Below are 15,430 nucleotides of genomic sequence, written 5' to 3'. Positions count from 1 at the left end.
CACAACCAATTTGGAATGCTCCATTCATGCAAGAGGGGGAGTCTGCAGCTAGCTGGGACAGACCTACTACTAGTGCCCAGGGCTCAGCTGTCACCACAGAGAAGCCACAGAGAAGCTTGCTCGCCCAGTGAGATGTGTTTATATAAGAAATTCAGCCGCAGTAGGGGGCGCTGGCTGGGTCTGCACTCTCCCTAGGACCCAAATGGCTAGGATTACTGCTGAAATCTGCAAGGCTGAGCAAAGAGATGAGGTTCCGAAGACCTGCTATCCCAGGCAAAGGGGTAAAGGAATATCAGGACTTAGAATAGCAGTAGCTTCCAGGGGAGAATACCGGTTTCTACTGCCCTGGTTTATATGAAGGGCGCTCTCTCTCTCTCTCTCTCTCTCTCTCTCTCTCTCTCTCTCTCTCTCTCTCTCTCTTTCTCTGTTCTCTCTCTTGAGAGCTTGCCCTGCCAGACATCTTTTTCCCTGGTAGCTAACACAAGACGCCCCATTGCTCCCCAGGGCAGAGGGACTTGGGAGACATTAGGAATTTCAACAATTTCTTGGCTTCTGAAGGGTTTAGCACACCCTCCTGGATGTCCAGGCAGAAAAACAGAAGACTGAGCAGATCTGGAATGGGAGGATAAAATCTCTCAAGACTTCAGAGGGTACAAGGCTAAAAACTGGTTTGGTGTCTTTAGGGGACTTTTTTTTTTACCCCCTCCCTTTTGATTCCTCTAAACACTCAGTAATTACCCTGAGGGTGAATGGAAGGAACCTGTCTGCCAACCCAACTTGATTTCAAGGAGAAGTAGATTTCTTCAGGAAAATGATGGAAGGAGATCATTTTGAACTCGCAGGCCGCTTTCTTCATAGCAGACTTATGTTCAAGTGTCTCATGCTCACTGCTTCTCACTGCCCGTCCCCACTTCTGAGTATCAAATTCCCACACAACGCCTTGGTGTTTGGGAGGTAAGTCTGGGACCCCTGGCCCAGATCTCTGCCTGCTCTGAGATCCTCTACCCCCTGCTGCATCCTCTAACCTCCCCTTTCTAAACTGAGGGAGCCTCAGTAGTCTGCTGGGCAGGGTCTTTTTTTTGGGGGGGGGGGGTATTCTCCCAGGAAGGCCTGAGCACCAAGTCCACGGTTACCTCATGTACCCGACCCCCAACTGGACTTATGCCCACACACACTCACGCATCGTGCCCACACCAGGAGTCTACAGTCTTGCTATTCTTTTAAAAGAAGCCTAGAGGAGGGACAATGGCGGGAACTGACGACCGGAGCCCCCTGTTAACTGAGCTTGATGAGTTCACAAAATGAGTTTTTTAAAAACCAACCTAATCCGGTAGTGGCATCAGCACACCTGGCATACATCCAAAAGCTGGGAGCCGCAACATGACGAGACTCTGAGCTCCCCGGATTCCAAATGGAGAAGCACTGAGTGCCAGGGGACAGATGGGGCCCAAGCTGCTCAAGGGCAGTGCCCGCCCAAGAGGGGGAAGTCAGTGAGGCTGCTTCTTCCCACCATTAAAACCCAAGCATCGCAGCAGTCGCCTGTCTCACACACCCCAACTGCCTCACCCCCAGGAATACCCTTTTCTGGGGCTGGGAACACAATAATGCTTCGATAAGACAGAAGAAAGGGCAGCTCCCGTATCTTCGTCTCATAAGACCCAAGGATGCTGGAGAGCAGGGGCTAAATGGTGAGTTCCTGATGGATGCCAGGATTTTGTTCCTTCTGGCACCCACACAACTGATCTGCCTGGCAGACAGATTCATTTCCCTACTCAAGGCTTTTTTCACCAAATACAAAGGACTGGAGAGGCTTCCAGGCTCTCCTGGACAAGAGTAAAAGAGAACCACCACTGTTTTAAACATGCCTAACTTGACCATATGGCTTTCGTTTAGGCCACTTACTTAGGTCACTAACAGTTTTCAGGACGCTAAAGGCCATGAGACCAGGAACGGGCACTAATCATGGAGGGCCCTGTCTGCAGCAAGGCAGAGGACTAACTAGCAAGGTCTCCGAAAGTCACGTGTAAAGTCCAGGGCCGAATCATCTCTCCTCCACATTGTTCCTCCGCTTTCTTCTCTGTTCTCTCCCTTCTTTCAGTACTAACACCCCCCAACAGCCCTGAACAGCCAAACCTCCTCTTCCTCAGCCACCTAAGTTCTCTTTCTTCCAACAACCAATCCAGGATCCTTTTACTAGGGTGGTTTCGTTCCAAAGAGCAAGGGCTGCCAGCCAGCGCCCCCTCCCCACAACCTACCGATACAACCGTGTTCTCAGAAGGGCCCCGGTGTCACTACAGTGCCTGGTGTTTGTGGCTTCAGGGTTAAACACAACCATTAACCCTGTGTCCCACTGAACTCAGGAAAAGCTGATTTTAACAGTTAATTAGTTGGTCCTTGGGAAATTACTTGTATTTCCTGCAGTCATTCCTTTATTATTTTTTTTATTATTATTATTGGAATAAAGATTTTTTTAAAGAGAATTTCAAGGGGAAAATGGGGTCATTCAGATTTTAAGCCAATTTTGTAAATTGTATGTGGTACAGAGCTATGATTCTACGAAGAGATTTATCATCCCCCTCTGCATTAACTATTCCCATTACTCAAGATACTGATAAATACTCACAATGCCACCCCTGAAACAAATGAGACAGTTAAAATAAATCAGAATTGAAACCTGCATTTAAAAAACACTCATTAGTACCCAGGAAGTCAGCTCAGAGAAAATGAACCTATGCAGCTTCCTCATTTCCACATCAAAGTCCCAAAGTGCTCTGGAGTCCCCATCTTAACTGTGCCTCAGACTTAACTCTGTGAAAAGACGTGGGAAAGGGGTAGAGAGACCCTAGAGCCCATAGTTTGTGTAACATGTGGTCTGTGACATATTTATTCTCTCTCTCTCTCTCTCTCTCTCTCTCTCTCTCTCTCTTTCTCTCTCTCTCTCTCTCACACACACACACACACACACTATGCAAGACATGCAGTTTTAGACCTTTCTTTACAGCAATGCATCTTTAAGGAACTACGCCAGTTGTAACCATGTTTTTGCTTTACATCTCTTCCAAATCCTAAATGGAAAATGTCTATGCCCTAACTTGCGTAACAGCATTCTCTGAGGTGCTGACAGGATGGCCAGCTATCGCCCTAGCGCCTGTCTGAAAATCACGAGTCTGATCCACCCAGGCAGGCTGGCAACAGGACAGCAGCTTTCCTTGAGGATTAAAAACTGGTACTGTTTATTTCACTGAATTCTTCCTGATTGCATCCAAACTCCATGTTGGTTTTCTCAGACTTCCTCTACAAGAGATTTCCAGCTCAAATAAGCTTGGATCTTCAAGTCACTTCCTAACACCAATGGATTATTTGGGGGGGGGCGCACCCACAGGGCCCCTAGGCTCTAGAACAGCAGTCCTCAACCTGTGGGCCTCAATCCCTGGGGGAGTGGGGTACATATGCTATCCTGCATACCACATATTTACCATTATAATTCATAACCGCAGCAAAATTAGAGTCACGAGGCATCAATGGGAGTAATTCTATGGCTGGGGTCCCCACAGCATGAGGAGCTGTATTAAAGGGTCACAGTGTTAGGAAGGTTGAGGACCTCTCCTATAGAGGATGCACTTTCTGTTCTCTTGATTGTAATTTTTAAAATTTCCAACCAGGAGCTAGCAAGATGGCTGAGAGGATAAAAGTGCTTATCACCGAGCCTGATTACCCACATGCAGGGTGGAAAGAGAACCCACCCACACGCTATCCCCCAGCCACTGTAAGAAAGCCGAGTCCGAGCGCAGGAGTGTGTATCCGTGAGACAGATGGAGTACGCGGTTAAACTCACAGTGGGTCCATTTCTTTAAATCACATTCACAGGTAGATGTCTACAAGCAAGATACTCAAATCTCTCTTAGAAACTGGGCCTCTACTGTTTTTAAAATAAATAAACAACAACAAGCATATTTTTCACGTAATCCTTTCAAAAGACAGTTGCAGGAGCTGATCTTTCACACAAGGCTATGGCAAGTGCTCACGGGGAAGCAAGGTATACAGTTTGATAGAAGGGCTCCACCAGCTTCCCTGGGGATCCCTTGCCAGTCTGAGCCTGATTGAACACAGCAACCTGCATGAACGAAGGGTTCCAGGCTCCCAATGCCATAATGGGGCTCTTGCCTCAACACTCCGGACAGGTCAGTCTGTTTGATTCCACCTTTCTCCAAGCTCTACCTCAGAGTAGGGGCGAGATTACTATGAGGCTTATTTAGGCTACTTGACCATCTACGTTATCCTTAAAATACAGACAAGCTCAACCATAAGCAGTTATGACCAAAAGCAAACAGACAAAAAGTCACAACAACAAATAACCATTATATCTGGTAGGCAGGGGCAGCTCCCAAAGTACCTGCACTTCAGGTACGGTATTTTAATTAAAGAACCCAGAGCATTCCATCTGCCGAGCAGGGATCATTTCTAGAGCACCAAGACACATTTATCGATTTCTTTGCTCAAGACTACTCCCACAGATAAGAATCTCTGCAGAGGAACTCTGCCCTGATGCCGTCACCCCCACCCCCACCCCAAGACCAGGCACAGAGCAGGCAATCAATCTGAGGTCAGCTGTCTCACCTCCCTCTTAACTCGGGGGGGGGGGGGGGGGGTTACAGAGAAACAAACTGTAATGTTCAAAAAACCTCTGCCATAAGAGTCACCTCCCAAGCCAACTGCAGCCTACCCTGCTCTGGGTAGGAACTGCAAAGGCTGGGCCAAACTGTCAAGGCAGAAACAAGTTTGAGTAGATTCTATCTCTCCACTAGATAACACTCCCCCTCACACCACACACACACACACACACACACACACACACACACACACACACACGACCCTCTCTGGTTATCTCTACTAAGCCTTTCAATGGCAAGTTCCCCAACCGCTTGAAAGCAATCAAAGAGCAATAATAAGCATTTCCTTTTGTTCAGCCGATCTCCACAGCAAGCCGTGACAAAGCTAAGGTAGCTGCTAGCGTCTGTCCCCTCTTCAAGTTTCATGGCATTCTGCCTTGAACACGAGGCCTATCATTATAGAATGCTTCGCTGGTACCTCTGCGCTTTTATCTAATAGATTTAGAACACCCCACTTTTAGGCAGACCCAGATACTCGCTCTCCGAGTAGCATTTTTACACACGCATGCACACGTACAACCTCAGAGGTAAAACAAAAGCTCAGAAGAATCTGCTGGTGCAAAATGAGAACTCAAATCCCAGTCTGGCTCAGGTGCTTGCTATTATAAAGCATGACTAAGAGACATGAATTTCTCTCTATGATGCAACTCTCAAGAGAGGCAGCGTTCTCCAGCCCGCTCTTAAACCTGCTCATTCGCCAGTGACTAATGCTCTCTAGAGCAGCCCGGTGCTGCTCCAATTTCATCAGCCAGCTTTGTCCTTGGTAGCTCTGCCTGGACCATAAAGCCCCCAAATACGTTGAGGGCAGCCCAGAAAGAGAAGGGCAAAGCCAACTATGTGCTGCCAGCATCAGCATCCATTGTGGAACCCTGCATCGATTCTTTTAAGGTACGAACACTCAGAGACCATGAGGAAAAAGGGCTTTACTCTTCTCAACAGTGAGGTCATAACAACCACATGACAAGCGCAAATCAAAGCCTTCTGTGACCACCCTTCTTCACTGGCTTAGAAGCAAAACTGCCATGTTAGGTGGACCCACAATCAACAGGAATTTTCCATTAAACATGTGCTGTACTTTTCAAAGTAAGAAAAGTGTCTTCGCCTTAAGTATAGCTGTTTTTGCAATGCTAGCAACTGGGCTTCGAACCCTATACACACCAAGCATACGAGTGAGCTACATCCTCATCGCAAGAACTAAATTTATAAAATAGACAAAAAAAAAAAAGGATTTGAAAAAAAACATGATGGATAGACACTAGGGGCTGGAGAAATAGCTCAGCAGTTGAGAGCACCTGCGGCTCTTCCAGAGTTCCCAGCACCCACAAAAGGTAGATCACAACCACCTGTTAACTCTAGTTCTTGGGGAGTTGACACCCCCTTCTGGTCCCTGCAAGTACTAACACGCATAACACACACACCTCTCGCCTTCAGATAAATCTTGAAAACAAAAAGATGTTTGACACACGATCATATATGGGGAAATTCTCATTACAGCCACCATGTGGTGGCTGGGAACTGAACTCAGGACCTCAGGAAGGGCAGGCAGTGCTCTTAACCGCTGAGCCACACAGATGGAAAACTAGCTTAACATTCTGGAGTTCAAGTTTTTAAGGTAAAAAGCAGTTTTATTAAAATTATCTTGAGTAAATCTGATCTCCAAGAGAGCCCAAAATGATTAAAATACAGGTATACCACCACCCAAAATCCTCCGGCTATCACTTAAGAACGCATTCTACAGGAAAAGATCCAAGACCAAACAATTTCAGAACAAGTGTTGCCAGCAACAGAAAAGAACTTACAGTTGTCAGACTGGAAATCTGGGACAAACTGTTCATCATCAGGGACTTGAGCTGGAAAAGAGACCTCTGTTTTAGATCTTTGTACTGCACGGAAAGGCACAGCGGAACGTTTCACATAAAGAACAGCACAGTCAAGAAACTTGCCTTCAGCTAACCAAGCCTCTTGAAGTTGACTAAGATCCTGAAACAACTCTGCAATTTAAAAAAAAAGGATTCAGAATGAGGTTATTTCTTGTGCTTAGGAGGAGCATGGGAGGCTGCGCACTGGTGATCTGAGCAGTCTGAGGAGGCTGCGGCACAGGGAAATCTCCACTACCTTCAGAATCGTGAGCCAGATCCGTATCCAAAAACTTCCTCTTTCTGTCCGTCACAGGTCGCCCTCGACAGTCCTCTGAGCGAGATTTCTGAAAGAGGTCGACAAATGAAGCTCAAGTGCAGGAAAAGGGGTGCAGAGGGGGTCCCACCCGCGTCTCCACACCAAAGAGCTCAGGGACAAAACAGCAGAGACGCAAACTCACCCCTGGGACCATAAAAGGGACTTGCTGATCACAAAACCCATCCATGGTGCTTCCAAAGTCTCTGGTACCACGGTGAAAGGCTTCAGCATCGAGTAGTTTCTGGGGTATGTGTGGGAGGGGGGAGTATAGAGATCCTCCTGTAACATGAATTTGGGAGATTTAAAGTGTTGTGGGGGAGTGCGGTGTAGTCTTTTCTTCTTGCCTGTGTAGTCGGTCACATCTCTGCGTCCCCAAAGCCTACTCAAGATATAAACTTTCAGGATAAGTTTTCAAAGCTCACTAGGCACTCGGAGACAAATCCATTTACGTGATCATTGGGGGATGTTGTCCAGTGGTAGAACACTTAACCAGCAGTATGCACAAGGTCCTAGGTTCAATCCCCAGTAATGATGAAAAAAAAAAAAAAGAGAAAAAAGAAAGAGAAAAAAATTTGCCTGTCTACCACATAAACCAAAACCAACCAACCAACTAAACACCTCAACTTGTTAACTTATTTTTTTAAGATAATGAAGTTTTTGATAGTGCAGTAACAAGAACTAGAGAAACTGGGTTAAGTATTCCAAATTATTGGCAATTAAGAAACTAAGATCCATGTGTTTTTCAAAGTATTTTGTAGGTCTATTTGTAGGTCTCTGGTAAAAACACTAGGTACAGTTCCAGGAACAAACTGATCAAAAGTATACTTTCCTCACACACAATTCTTTATTTAAAACCTAAACCTTCTGTCCAAACAGGTGTGTATACCTGAAATGACATAAACATCTCCATGGCAACTTACAAAAATTATCTGCCATCGACTAAACTTGTAGAAGAATGAAACATCTTTAAGAATAAGAGATAAAGGAAACTCAATTTCACTTTATATATTTATGCAGCTCTATCAAAGCACACCCCCTACTCAAAAAAAAAAAAAAAAAAAAACTTTCAAAGCAAAAAGATCCATGGAAAGAAAATGCCCTTTACTGAGCAGTGAAGTCAAATTTCCCAACAAAAACAGTAAAACACTGGTAAGAATTGGACAACAAAAGAAGACACTTTGCTAACGTGGGAGGGGCTTATCAGCAAATTTAGAAAGGGATCACCTTTCTTAAACACCTTATTTTCCAGCTAAAAACTCAGGTCAAAGCAATGGGGGGGGGCATGATAATTCACTCACCCCGGTTCTGAATAACAGAAAGGCCTAAATAGCCATTTCTTTTAACTTGTACACAAACTAGGCAACTTTTTTCACAGTACCCTTACCATCTGACTTGTTTCTCATGCTGTGAACACCATATCAAATTTTCATAAGTGAGCAGGATGCAAGAAAACCCTTCGCAGCCAGTTCTTGGCCCAAGTAATCAGATATTTTCAAAGTCAAAGGAAAGAGAGTTCACAACTTCCTAGAAAAACAGCCCTGCCAGCTCGCCCTCCACACAGTGCAAACAGCGTTCAGAATGAGGCCTCTCTCTAGTACCCAAATCTGAAAAACCTTAGTAGAGTCGAGAAGCATGAAAGAATTCTGTGTTGTATTTAAAAACCTATCTGATTAAATTGTGGCCTCAGAAATTCTTAAATGTCTGTTGTGGGTAAGAGGAAAACGTGTAGGAAACTGGAGGGTAAAATATTTTTAGAATCTCATGATGCACAAAAATATCTTTAGAAAAAAATTAGTAAAAGAAGCTGCCCTAAGAGAATCCAAAAGCAGCACCGAGGATCTTCTAAGTAGCCCTTTAGAGTTCAAGGGCTGGAAACATTGTGTTCAAAGTATCTTTTAAAAGCCTGCAGGGAAAGCGCTCCAGTTCATCCTGGAGTTTTAAACCACTTCCTTTGTGTCGTCGTCGCTCCCCCCCCCAAAAAAAAAATCCGGGCGCCCCCAGGAAAACTTTAACTCAGCGCAGCGACCCGATCGAGGCCCCTCCCCGTGGCGCGCAGCGGGCCTGGTTTTATGAATGGGAGAACAAGCCGCGGCCGCCACCGCAGGTAGAGGCTGTAACTGGATCCCTCGCGCCGGGCCCCATTCACAAAACAAGACACACTTCCACCCAATTCCCAGCCTTCCCATTCATGAAAACTCCTTCAGCTGCGCCCCCGCCCCCACTCCCAACGCACGCCTAGCCTCCGACGCAGGCCCCTCACCCCAGCGTCTTAGGAAAAAAAAGCTCACTGCTTCATTCACAAAAAAAAAAAAAAAAAAAAAAGGAGAGAGAAAAAAAAGCCTCAGCGAGCTCCGAGTCCACGAAAGAAACCTGCTTCATTCATAAAAGTCACCCACATTCAGAAAACGAGGTGCGGCGCTGGGCGATACCAGTCGCCTCTAATTTGCTCCCGAACCCACACGCCTTCTTTCGTCGCCCCCTTCTCAACCAACCCCCACTCAGCTGAACGCCCCCCCCCTCCCCGCGCACCACCCCAATGCAAGCAAGCCAGTCCCGGAATCCTGCACGAGGCTCCAGCATCTCTCGACTGGCTCGGCACCGCTTCTCTGCCCTCCAGGCCGCAGCTCAGGCGGCCCCAGGCACCCTCAGCCCGCAGAGGAGGGAGTTGGGGGGCTGGGGGCCCGCTGCCCATTCTCTAACTTGCCAGGCCCACAGAAGTTCGGGCCGATCCTGCATCCGCAGGCTGCACACGTCGGTGTCATTTAACTCTAGGGGTTCTGGAGCGACACCCCTAAAACTGCTGCCCGCCCCCCTCCCACCTAAGAGTCGCGGAGCGTTTCTTCTCGCGAGCCTCCCAGGGCCCTCGGGGGCCCACAACTCGGCGCCCCGCACCCCGTTCTTGCACCCCGTTCCCGCAGCCTGCGCCCCGCACCCCGCTCCCTGCACCCACTCCAGCATCCCGGGTGCCTCCTCCGCGACGTACGGAAACCGGCTCTCCGCTCGCTCCGGAACCGCTAGCCGCCCCCGCCGATGCCTCCCAGGAACCGAACCGAACCGGGCCTGGGGGGGGGAGGGGGCGGCTAGCTCCGGGAGTCACCCCAGGCACACCCGACGGAGGACTCGGAACCGGCCCGCACCTGAGCGGCCACTCCGCGCGCCCGCCTGCGCGCCTCGGTGGCGGGCTGGGCCGCAGCGATCGGGATTGAGGACCGCTCCGCGCGCCGGCCTCCGGACTCTGCGCCGCCCTGCAACCGGCTGCAGCACTGGCCCGGCCCCCGCCGGCTCCGCCCGCCGCCATTGGCCCGTGGCCCAGAGCAGACACGTCCTCATTGGTCCCCGGTCGTCCCCCCGGCTGCCCATCACCTCTTGTTTACCCTGTCTTCAGGCAAATCCAGCTGGGCCGCCCCACCAACTGCGGCGCCCATTGGCTAACGGTCGGCCTCTCTCACCGCCCTCAGAGGTCTGTTTTACATAATTTATGCACTGGGCGCCATTGACCAATCAGCACCGGCTTGTTTATATAATGAATGTAAGGACGTTTTTCATTCATAAAAAACGCGACCTGAGGGGGAGCTGAGCTGAGTCAGTGAAGCTCTTAAAGGGGCCACTCGCGAAGTTCTCCCTCACTGGCCTCCGCCTGCGCCTCTCCTCCCGCCACCCCCGCGCGGGGCCGCTTGGCGCCAGGCGTTCGCAGCTGCAGCAGCGAGCTAAGTTATCATTTTAGAACTCAGGCGAGAGGAATTCGTCATTCCACACACCGAAACTCGCTGACCCGCCTGGGCATTCGGCCCATAGAAACACAGAAAACGGAAACCGAGCCCTCTAATCTTAGCTACCTTGAAAAGGAGAGGCTTTAATTTCTTTTAACCAGGTTTCCAGGGAAAAGAATAAGCAGTTATCTTCCTTTAAAAACCCGAGCTCTTCCAGTTTTTAGTTGATGTTTCATATTGACAAAGCCCGGCCTGATCGCGCCTCCCCGCGCTAATTGACTCTGAGCTCAGCAACTTAGAGGCTCCAAGCAGAAATCCGGTTCTTGGGCCGCACGGGACCAGTAGAGGGCCTTGGAAGCACAAATCCCCCTGAAACGTGTGTGCAGAGTTAGACCGTTTACTTCCCTCCCGGACTGCTTGTTTTCCGTTTAATGCAAGATGGTGTGTTTGCGAATTAGATGCCGTGCAGCTGGGAACTGGGAGAAGCAGCGTTGCTTGCCAAAGGATCGGGCACTGACTGCAATCGCTGAGATTCTTAACAGGGTGTTCCAGGAAACAAACAATCTTCTACCCTCCACCTCCTCGCCCCACTCCTGCCACCGACATTGGCCGTTCTCTTCTCTTCCCAAGGATGCTAGGCCGCCTGTAAGGGAGTTCACTGCCAGCGGGAGAGCGGGATGTCAAAGTTAGAACTTCAGCAAAAGGGTTCCTAAATTGTTAAACTATCGGTGCCGGAACCCCCACAAATGGGAGGTGCCGTGTGGATTTCTAGGGTCCGCGGTCTTTCCCCTCTCTGCTTGTCTATCAGAGCTGGCCCTTGATGTGTTGATCACAGTCTTTGATCAGATTGAATGCTGTGGTGAAACCTGGTTCCAGGCCCAGAGGGCTGAGTTATCGGTTTTGCCAGAGACCGGGAAGGGCACCAGTTGATGTGTGGGAAGGAGCTTTGAACTTTTTAACGAGCAGTTCCTTGATATTTAATTTCCTGCTTGAGGACTGTGCTTCGCTTAGCACTAATCCTACTGGATGACTGGAGAGTCTGCCCTTTTCTGCTATTTCTTCCTGCTTGTTTCTGACGTCCCCGAAGGCTTTGGATCCAGCTCCTTGCAGGGCCTCCACTAGCTCCAGATCCTCCCTTGCTACTGGGTCCACTTGCCACCACCGTCCTGCCCTGTTCTCATTCCAGGCCAGCCTTCTTGGTTGATTTCTCCAAGAGTTTCCTAGGCCCCCATCACAATGACCCCTTCACATCCCTCTCTCCGTGCCTGGAGTGTGGGGCTGCTGACCTTTGCCTCAGACCAAAGTTCTCTGTTCCTCTTTGGGAAGAGGATGAGAAATGTATAGGTTGAGTAGCAGCAAGCAGAGGCTAATTGGGACGAGGGGAAGTGTTGTGTGTCGTACTTGATTTATTTATTTGTTGCTTTTTGACACATGGCCTTGATAGATATATATAGCTAGGTTGGCCCAGAACTCACTGTGTAGCCCAAATCACCTTAATTTCTCTAGTCATCTCTTCCTCATAAATATCAGGATTGCAGTCATATGCCAACACTCCTGGGCAGTGACCGTAATTTGGGAAGATAGAACTTGCCTAGAAGGCACAAGGTCCTGGCTAATAGCCCTGGTACCACAGCAAAGAGGAACGTTGATAGACTATCATAGGTGGGGATTATGCTGCATTAAAGCTACTGGTAATCAATAACTTAGTCATTCAGCAAACGTTTAATTTGTACCAAATATTCAGTCAGACCCTGTGCTAGGCAAATTTTAAAAAAAGAAATTACAAAGGTATGTGAGATCCAGTGGTTGCCTTGGAAGGCCCATTCCCACACAGTTCTCCATGGATTGTCTGATTCCTCACAGCAAGTGAGGCAGTAAGAACGATTAATATCTTCATTCTACAAATGAGAAACTAAGGCACAGCACTAATCCATCCACTGCTGAAGGTAAACGAGAGCAGAGGTCACACTCCACGCCCCCCCCCCCAGGAGTCCCACCGACCTCTGGGCTAAGCAAGCCACCCAGCGACATCTGAACAGAGTCCAGAGGCCAAACTGGGTTCCCCTCCTCTCCGGCTTTCCCAATCCATTCTCGCTCCAATCTCTTTCTCTTGTTATCTTTGCCGATACGAGAGTTAAGGTTAGCGTGGAGAAGCTCCTTGTCTACTGCACTGGGTCTCTGATCCTAAGAACATATTGACATAGGGGGATTTGTAGAACAAGTGCTCTAATGACCGTTCCTTCTCCTCCAGGAGAGAAACAGAATTGGAAAAGAAAACAAAAAGAGACCTGCCCCCTGGGACATTCATCTTGTGTCAGTCTAGCCTTTGTCCTTGGGCAGTGGCAAAACGCGGTCACAGTGAGAAACTAGACCCTTGTTCTTCACACTCAGCTTGCAGCATCAGTGGAAGGGAAACAATGAGAGCCATGGGGGAAAGAGAGGAGGGGGGCTGCTTTGACCGGGTCCCCCGAAAATGCCAAAGCCAGCTGGAGTCTGAGGCAAGCAACCTAGCTTTAAGCTGGCAACCAAGCTGATGCAAATGGTCAGGTTGTCCTCTTGCTCTAGCTGCTGGCCTCCTGTCCCAGTCAGATGTGCTGTGGTGAGTGTGGTCCTGGGGTGCTAGCACATACCCCCCAGGGTTCTCTCTTCTTTTATAGTGTGGAAGAGAGGATTTGAAGACAAGGGCTGAATGGAACAGAGCTATATCCTTCAAACGAAAGATCAAGAATTCAGTATCTCTTTCTAAAATTTAGAAATAAGTGCCCTGAGACCTGAGGGAAGAAAGGAAAATCTTACACACTCGACGCTTCTTTAAACAAATAGGGATCCCGCTGCCTGCAGGGCTCCTTAGGTCCAGGGAATAGCGAGCCCAGATAGTTACTGAGACCTTCCTATCAGGCAGCCTCTGTTGGGTCACATAAGTACCGGCATTTCAGCCTACATCATCTCTAAGTAGGGTGCACTATTATGGTCACCCCCACTTTCTGTAACTGAGGAAGCCTTGGCACAGCAAAGATCACAGGGCCCACACCGAGCAGCACGGGGTTACAATTTAAGTGGCTCATGTCTTGAACAAGTGGTCTCCAGCTAGTGGTACTCTTCTGAGGGCAACCAAACCTTTAGGAGGTGGTGAAAGTCGTTCTGGAGGGGACAGGCTTTTAAAGGTTACAGCCTAGGCCCTGGCTTCAGCCGCTCTCACTGTTTTCTTGGTACATGCTCCACTTCAACCACGGCAGAGCTGCCCTTCCTGCTCTGCCAGACTAGAACTCACGAAAACCGGAGGCCAAAATAAACCTTCAAATTTTTCAGTCATTGCAGTGAGGCATTTTGGTCATAGCGTCTCGAGAGTAACTTATACAGAGAGCGTTATCACACAGGTTTCCCCAGAGCCTGCTGTTAGTCACCAGACTGTGCAGTCCGGTCCCTTAGAAGCTGTGTGCTTAAAGACAGCAGCCAGCACAGGAAGAGTCAGGTCTATACTGAGGCTTTGCCTAAATTAACTTGCTTGGTCTTCCTATCAATCCTATGACATGTATTTTCCCAGTTTCTGCGTGGGGAAGGGAAGCACAGAGGTTGGGAGATGTTTTCCGGCACATGTAGCTAGCTGGAGTCAGGAACTGAGTGCAGATCCTGAGCAGAGTCCGTGCTCTCAGGGACTTTACTGTGCTGCTCAGTCTCTCTGGGTACCTTCCTGCCCCATCATGCCTTTGGGGTTCTGGCTCTTCATCTGCCGCTTTAATGAGAGTAGTTTTCTGAGAACCTGCTGCAGACACTCCACTTAGACTTCTGAACTATCCTCAGTCAGCAGGATACACCTTCATGAAACCCACTTCAGGAGGGGAAATTGTCTTTATGGCGTCTCCTCCATGTGCCAGACATTTCACACACGGGGTCGCATTTAACGTCCCCAAACCCTCTCACAGGCCGTGCTCGCGCAGTTTGCTGCTGAGAGTCAGTATCGGGGCACTGTGGTGCAAACTTGTATTCCTGGTTCTGGGGAGGTGAGACAGGGATCCCTGGGGCTGTCCAGCCGGTCAGTTTAGCCTACTTGCTGAGTTCTAGGCCAGAGACCATGTCTTTAAAAAAAAAAAGTGTATATTGTGCCTAAGGAATGGCACTGAAGAATGTCCTCTGGTCTCCATACACACACTTGCATACATGCTTGTGTAATACACACACACACACACACACACACAGAGGCACGCATGTTGGGGGCTGTGAACCCAGACCCTGAGTTCCCAATGGCAGGGAAGTGGTTTCTGGTGGGTTTGGCTGGGATCAGTTAAGGATCCATATATAAGCAGCTCTGGTACACAATAAAGTGGGCATTCTTTTTTCAGGGATGACCCATGTCTCTGCCTGTGTGTCTTTGTGTGTTTAAATCTCCAGGCCCTTGCCCGACTCATGAATAGTCCTGTAGTGCAGGCTCCACGCTACAGGCGTAGTACATGTAGTAATACAGACGGTACACATGCATGTCTCAGACTTCTCATGAAGCAGAAAGTCAGGCTGAATGCCTGTTGCTGACCCTCTGACTAGGGTGCTGGGAGGAGCTCATATCCCTCTCCTGGCTCATTTCCGGAGACATCCTTCCTCCTGTCTCGTGCTAACACTCCACTCTTAGAATTTCTGACAAATCAACTGTCTGGGAACTGGGGAGGAACATGAGCAATTCAGATTTCGGATAGAGGAAGAATGCCCTCCTCAAGCCCCAAACCTTGAAAACAAACAAACAAATGGCTTCAAGTTGCCCTTAGAACCAGGGCCCCCTCTGAAACAGGATCTGAACCACAGCGTCCTACCCCACCCTGCCCCCCCAACCAGGGCCCCCTCTGAAACAGGATCTGAACCACAGCGTCCTACCCCACCCTGCCC

The 15,430-nt window shown here is 48.9% G+C and overlaps 1 protein-coding gene across 3 annotated transcripts in view; it reads right to left on the bottom strand.

Moving 5' to 3' along the window:
* Positions 1 to 10,078, bottom strand: part of Etv5 (ETS variant transcription factor 5) — a 63,485-nt gene extending 53,407 nt beyond the window's left edge. Inside the window, exons 1-5 of one of the 3 annotated variants that reach the window (XM_050146602.1) lie at positions 9,983 to 10,078; positions 6,988 to 7,124; positions 6,786 to 6,873; positions 6,614 to 6,661; positions 6,470 to 6,520 (exon numbers count right to left, since the gene is read on the bottom strand). In XM_050146602.1, coding sequence (XP_050002559.1) covers positions 6,470 to 6,520; positions 6,614 to 6,661; positions 6,786 to 6,873; positions 6,988 to 7,032 — 232 coding nt within the window. In that variant the 5' untranslated portion in view covers positions 7,033 to 7,124; positions 9,983 to 10,078. Of the gene's footprint in view, positions 1 to 6,469; positions 6,521 to 6,613; positions 6,662 to 6,785; positions 6,874 to 6,987; positions 7,125 to 9,828; positions 9,962 to 9,982 lie in introns of those variants that run through there. The other 2 variants (XM_050146601.1, XM_050146603.1) reach the window with 2 other exon arrangements.
* Between the last annotated feature and the right edge of the window lie 5,352 nt (positions 10,079 to 15,430).

The sequence above is a fragment of the Alexandromys fortis genome, unplaced genomic scaffold (assembly GCF_014885135.2).
Source record: "Alexandromys fortis isolate MF-2015 unplaced genomic scaffold, M_Fortis_MF-2015_v1.1 scaffold_56, whole genome shotgun sequence".
NCBI classification, from domain to species: domain Eukaryota; kingdom Metazoa; phylum Chordata; class Mammalia; order Rodentia; family Cricetidae; genus Alexandromys; species Alexandromys fortis.
Note: the sequence above shows the minus strand (reverse complement) of the source record. Positions and strands in the feature narration are given on the sequence as shown.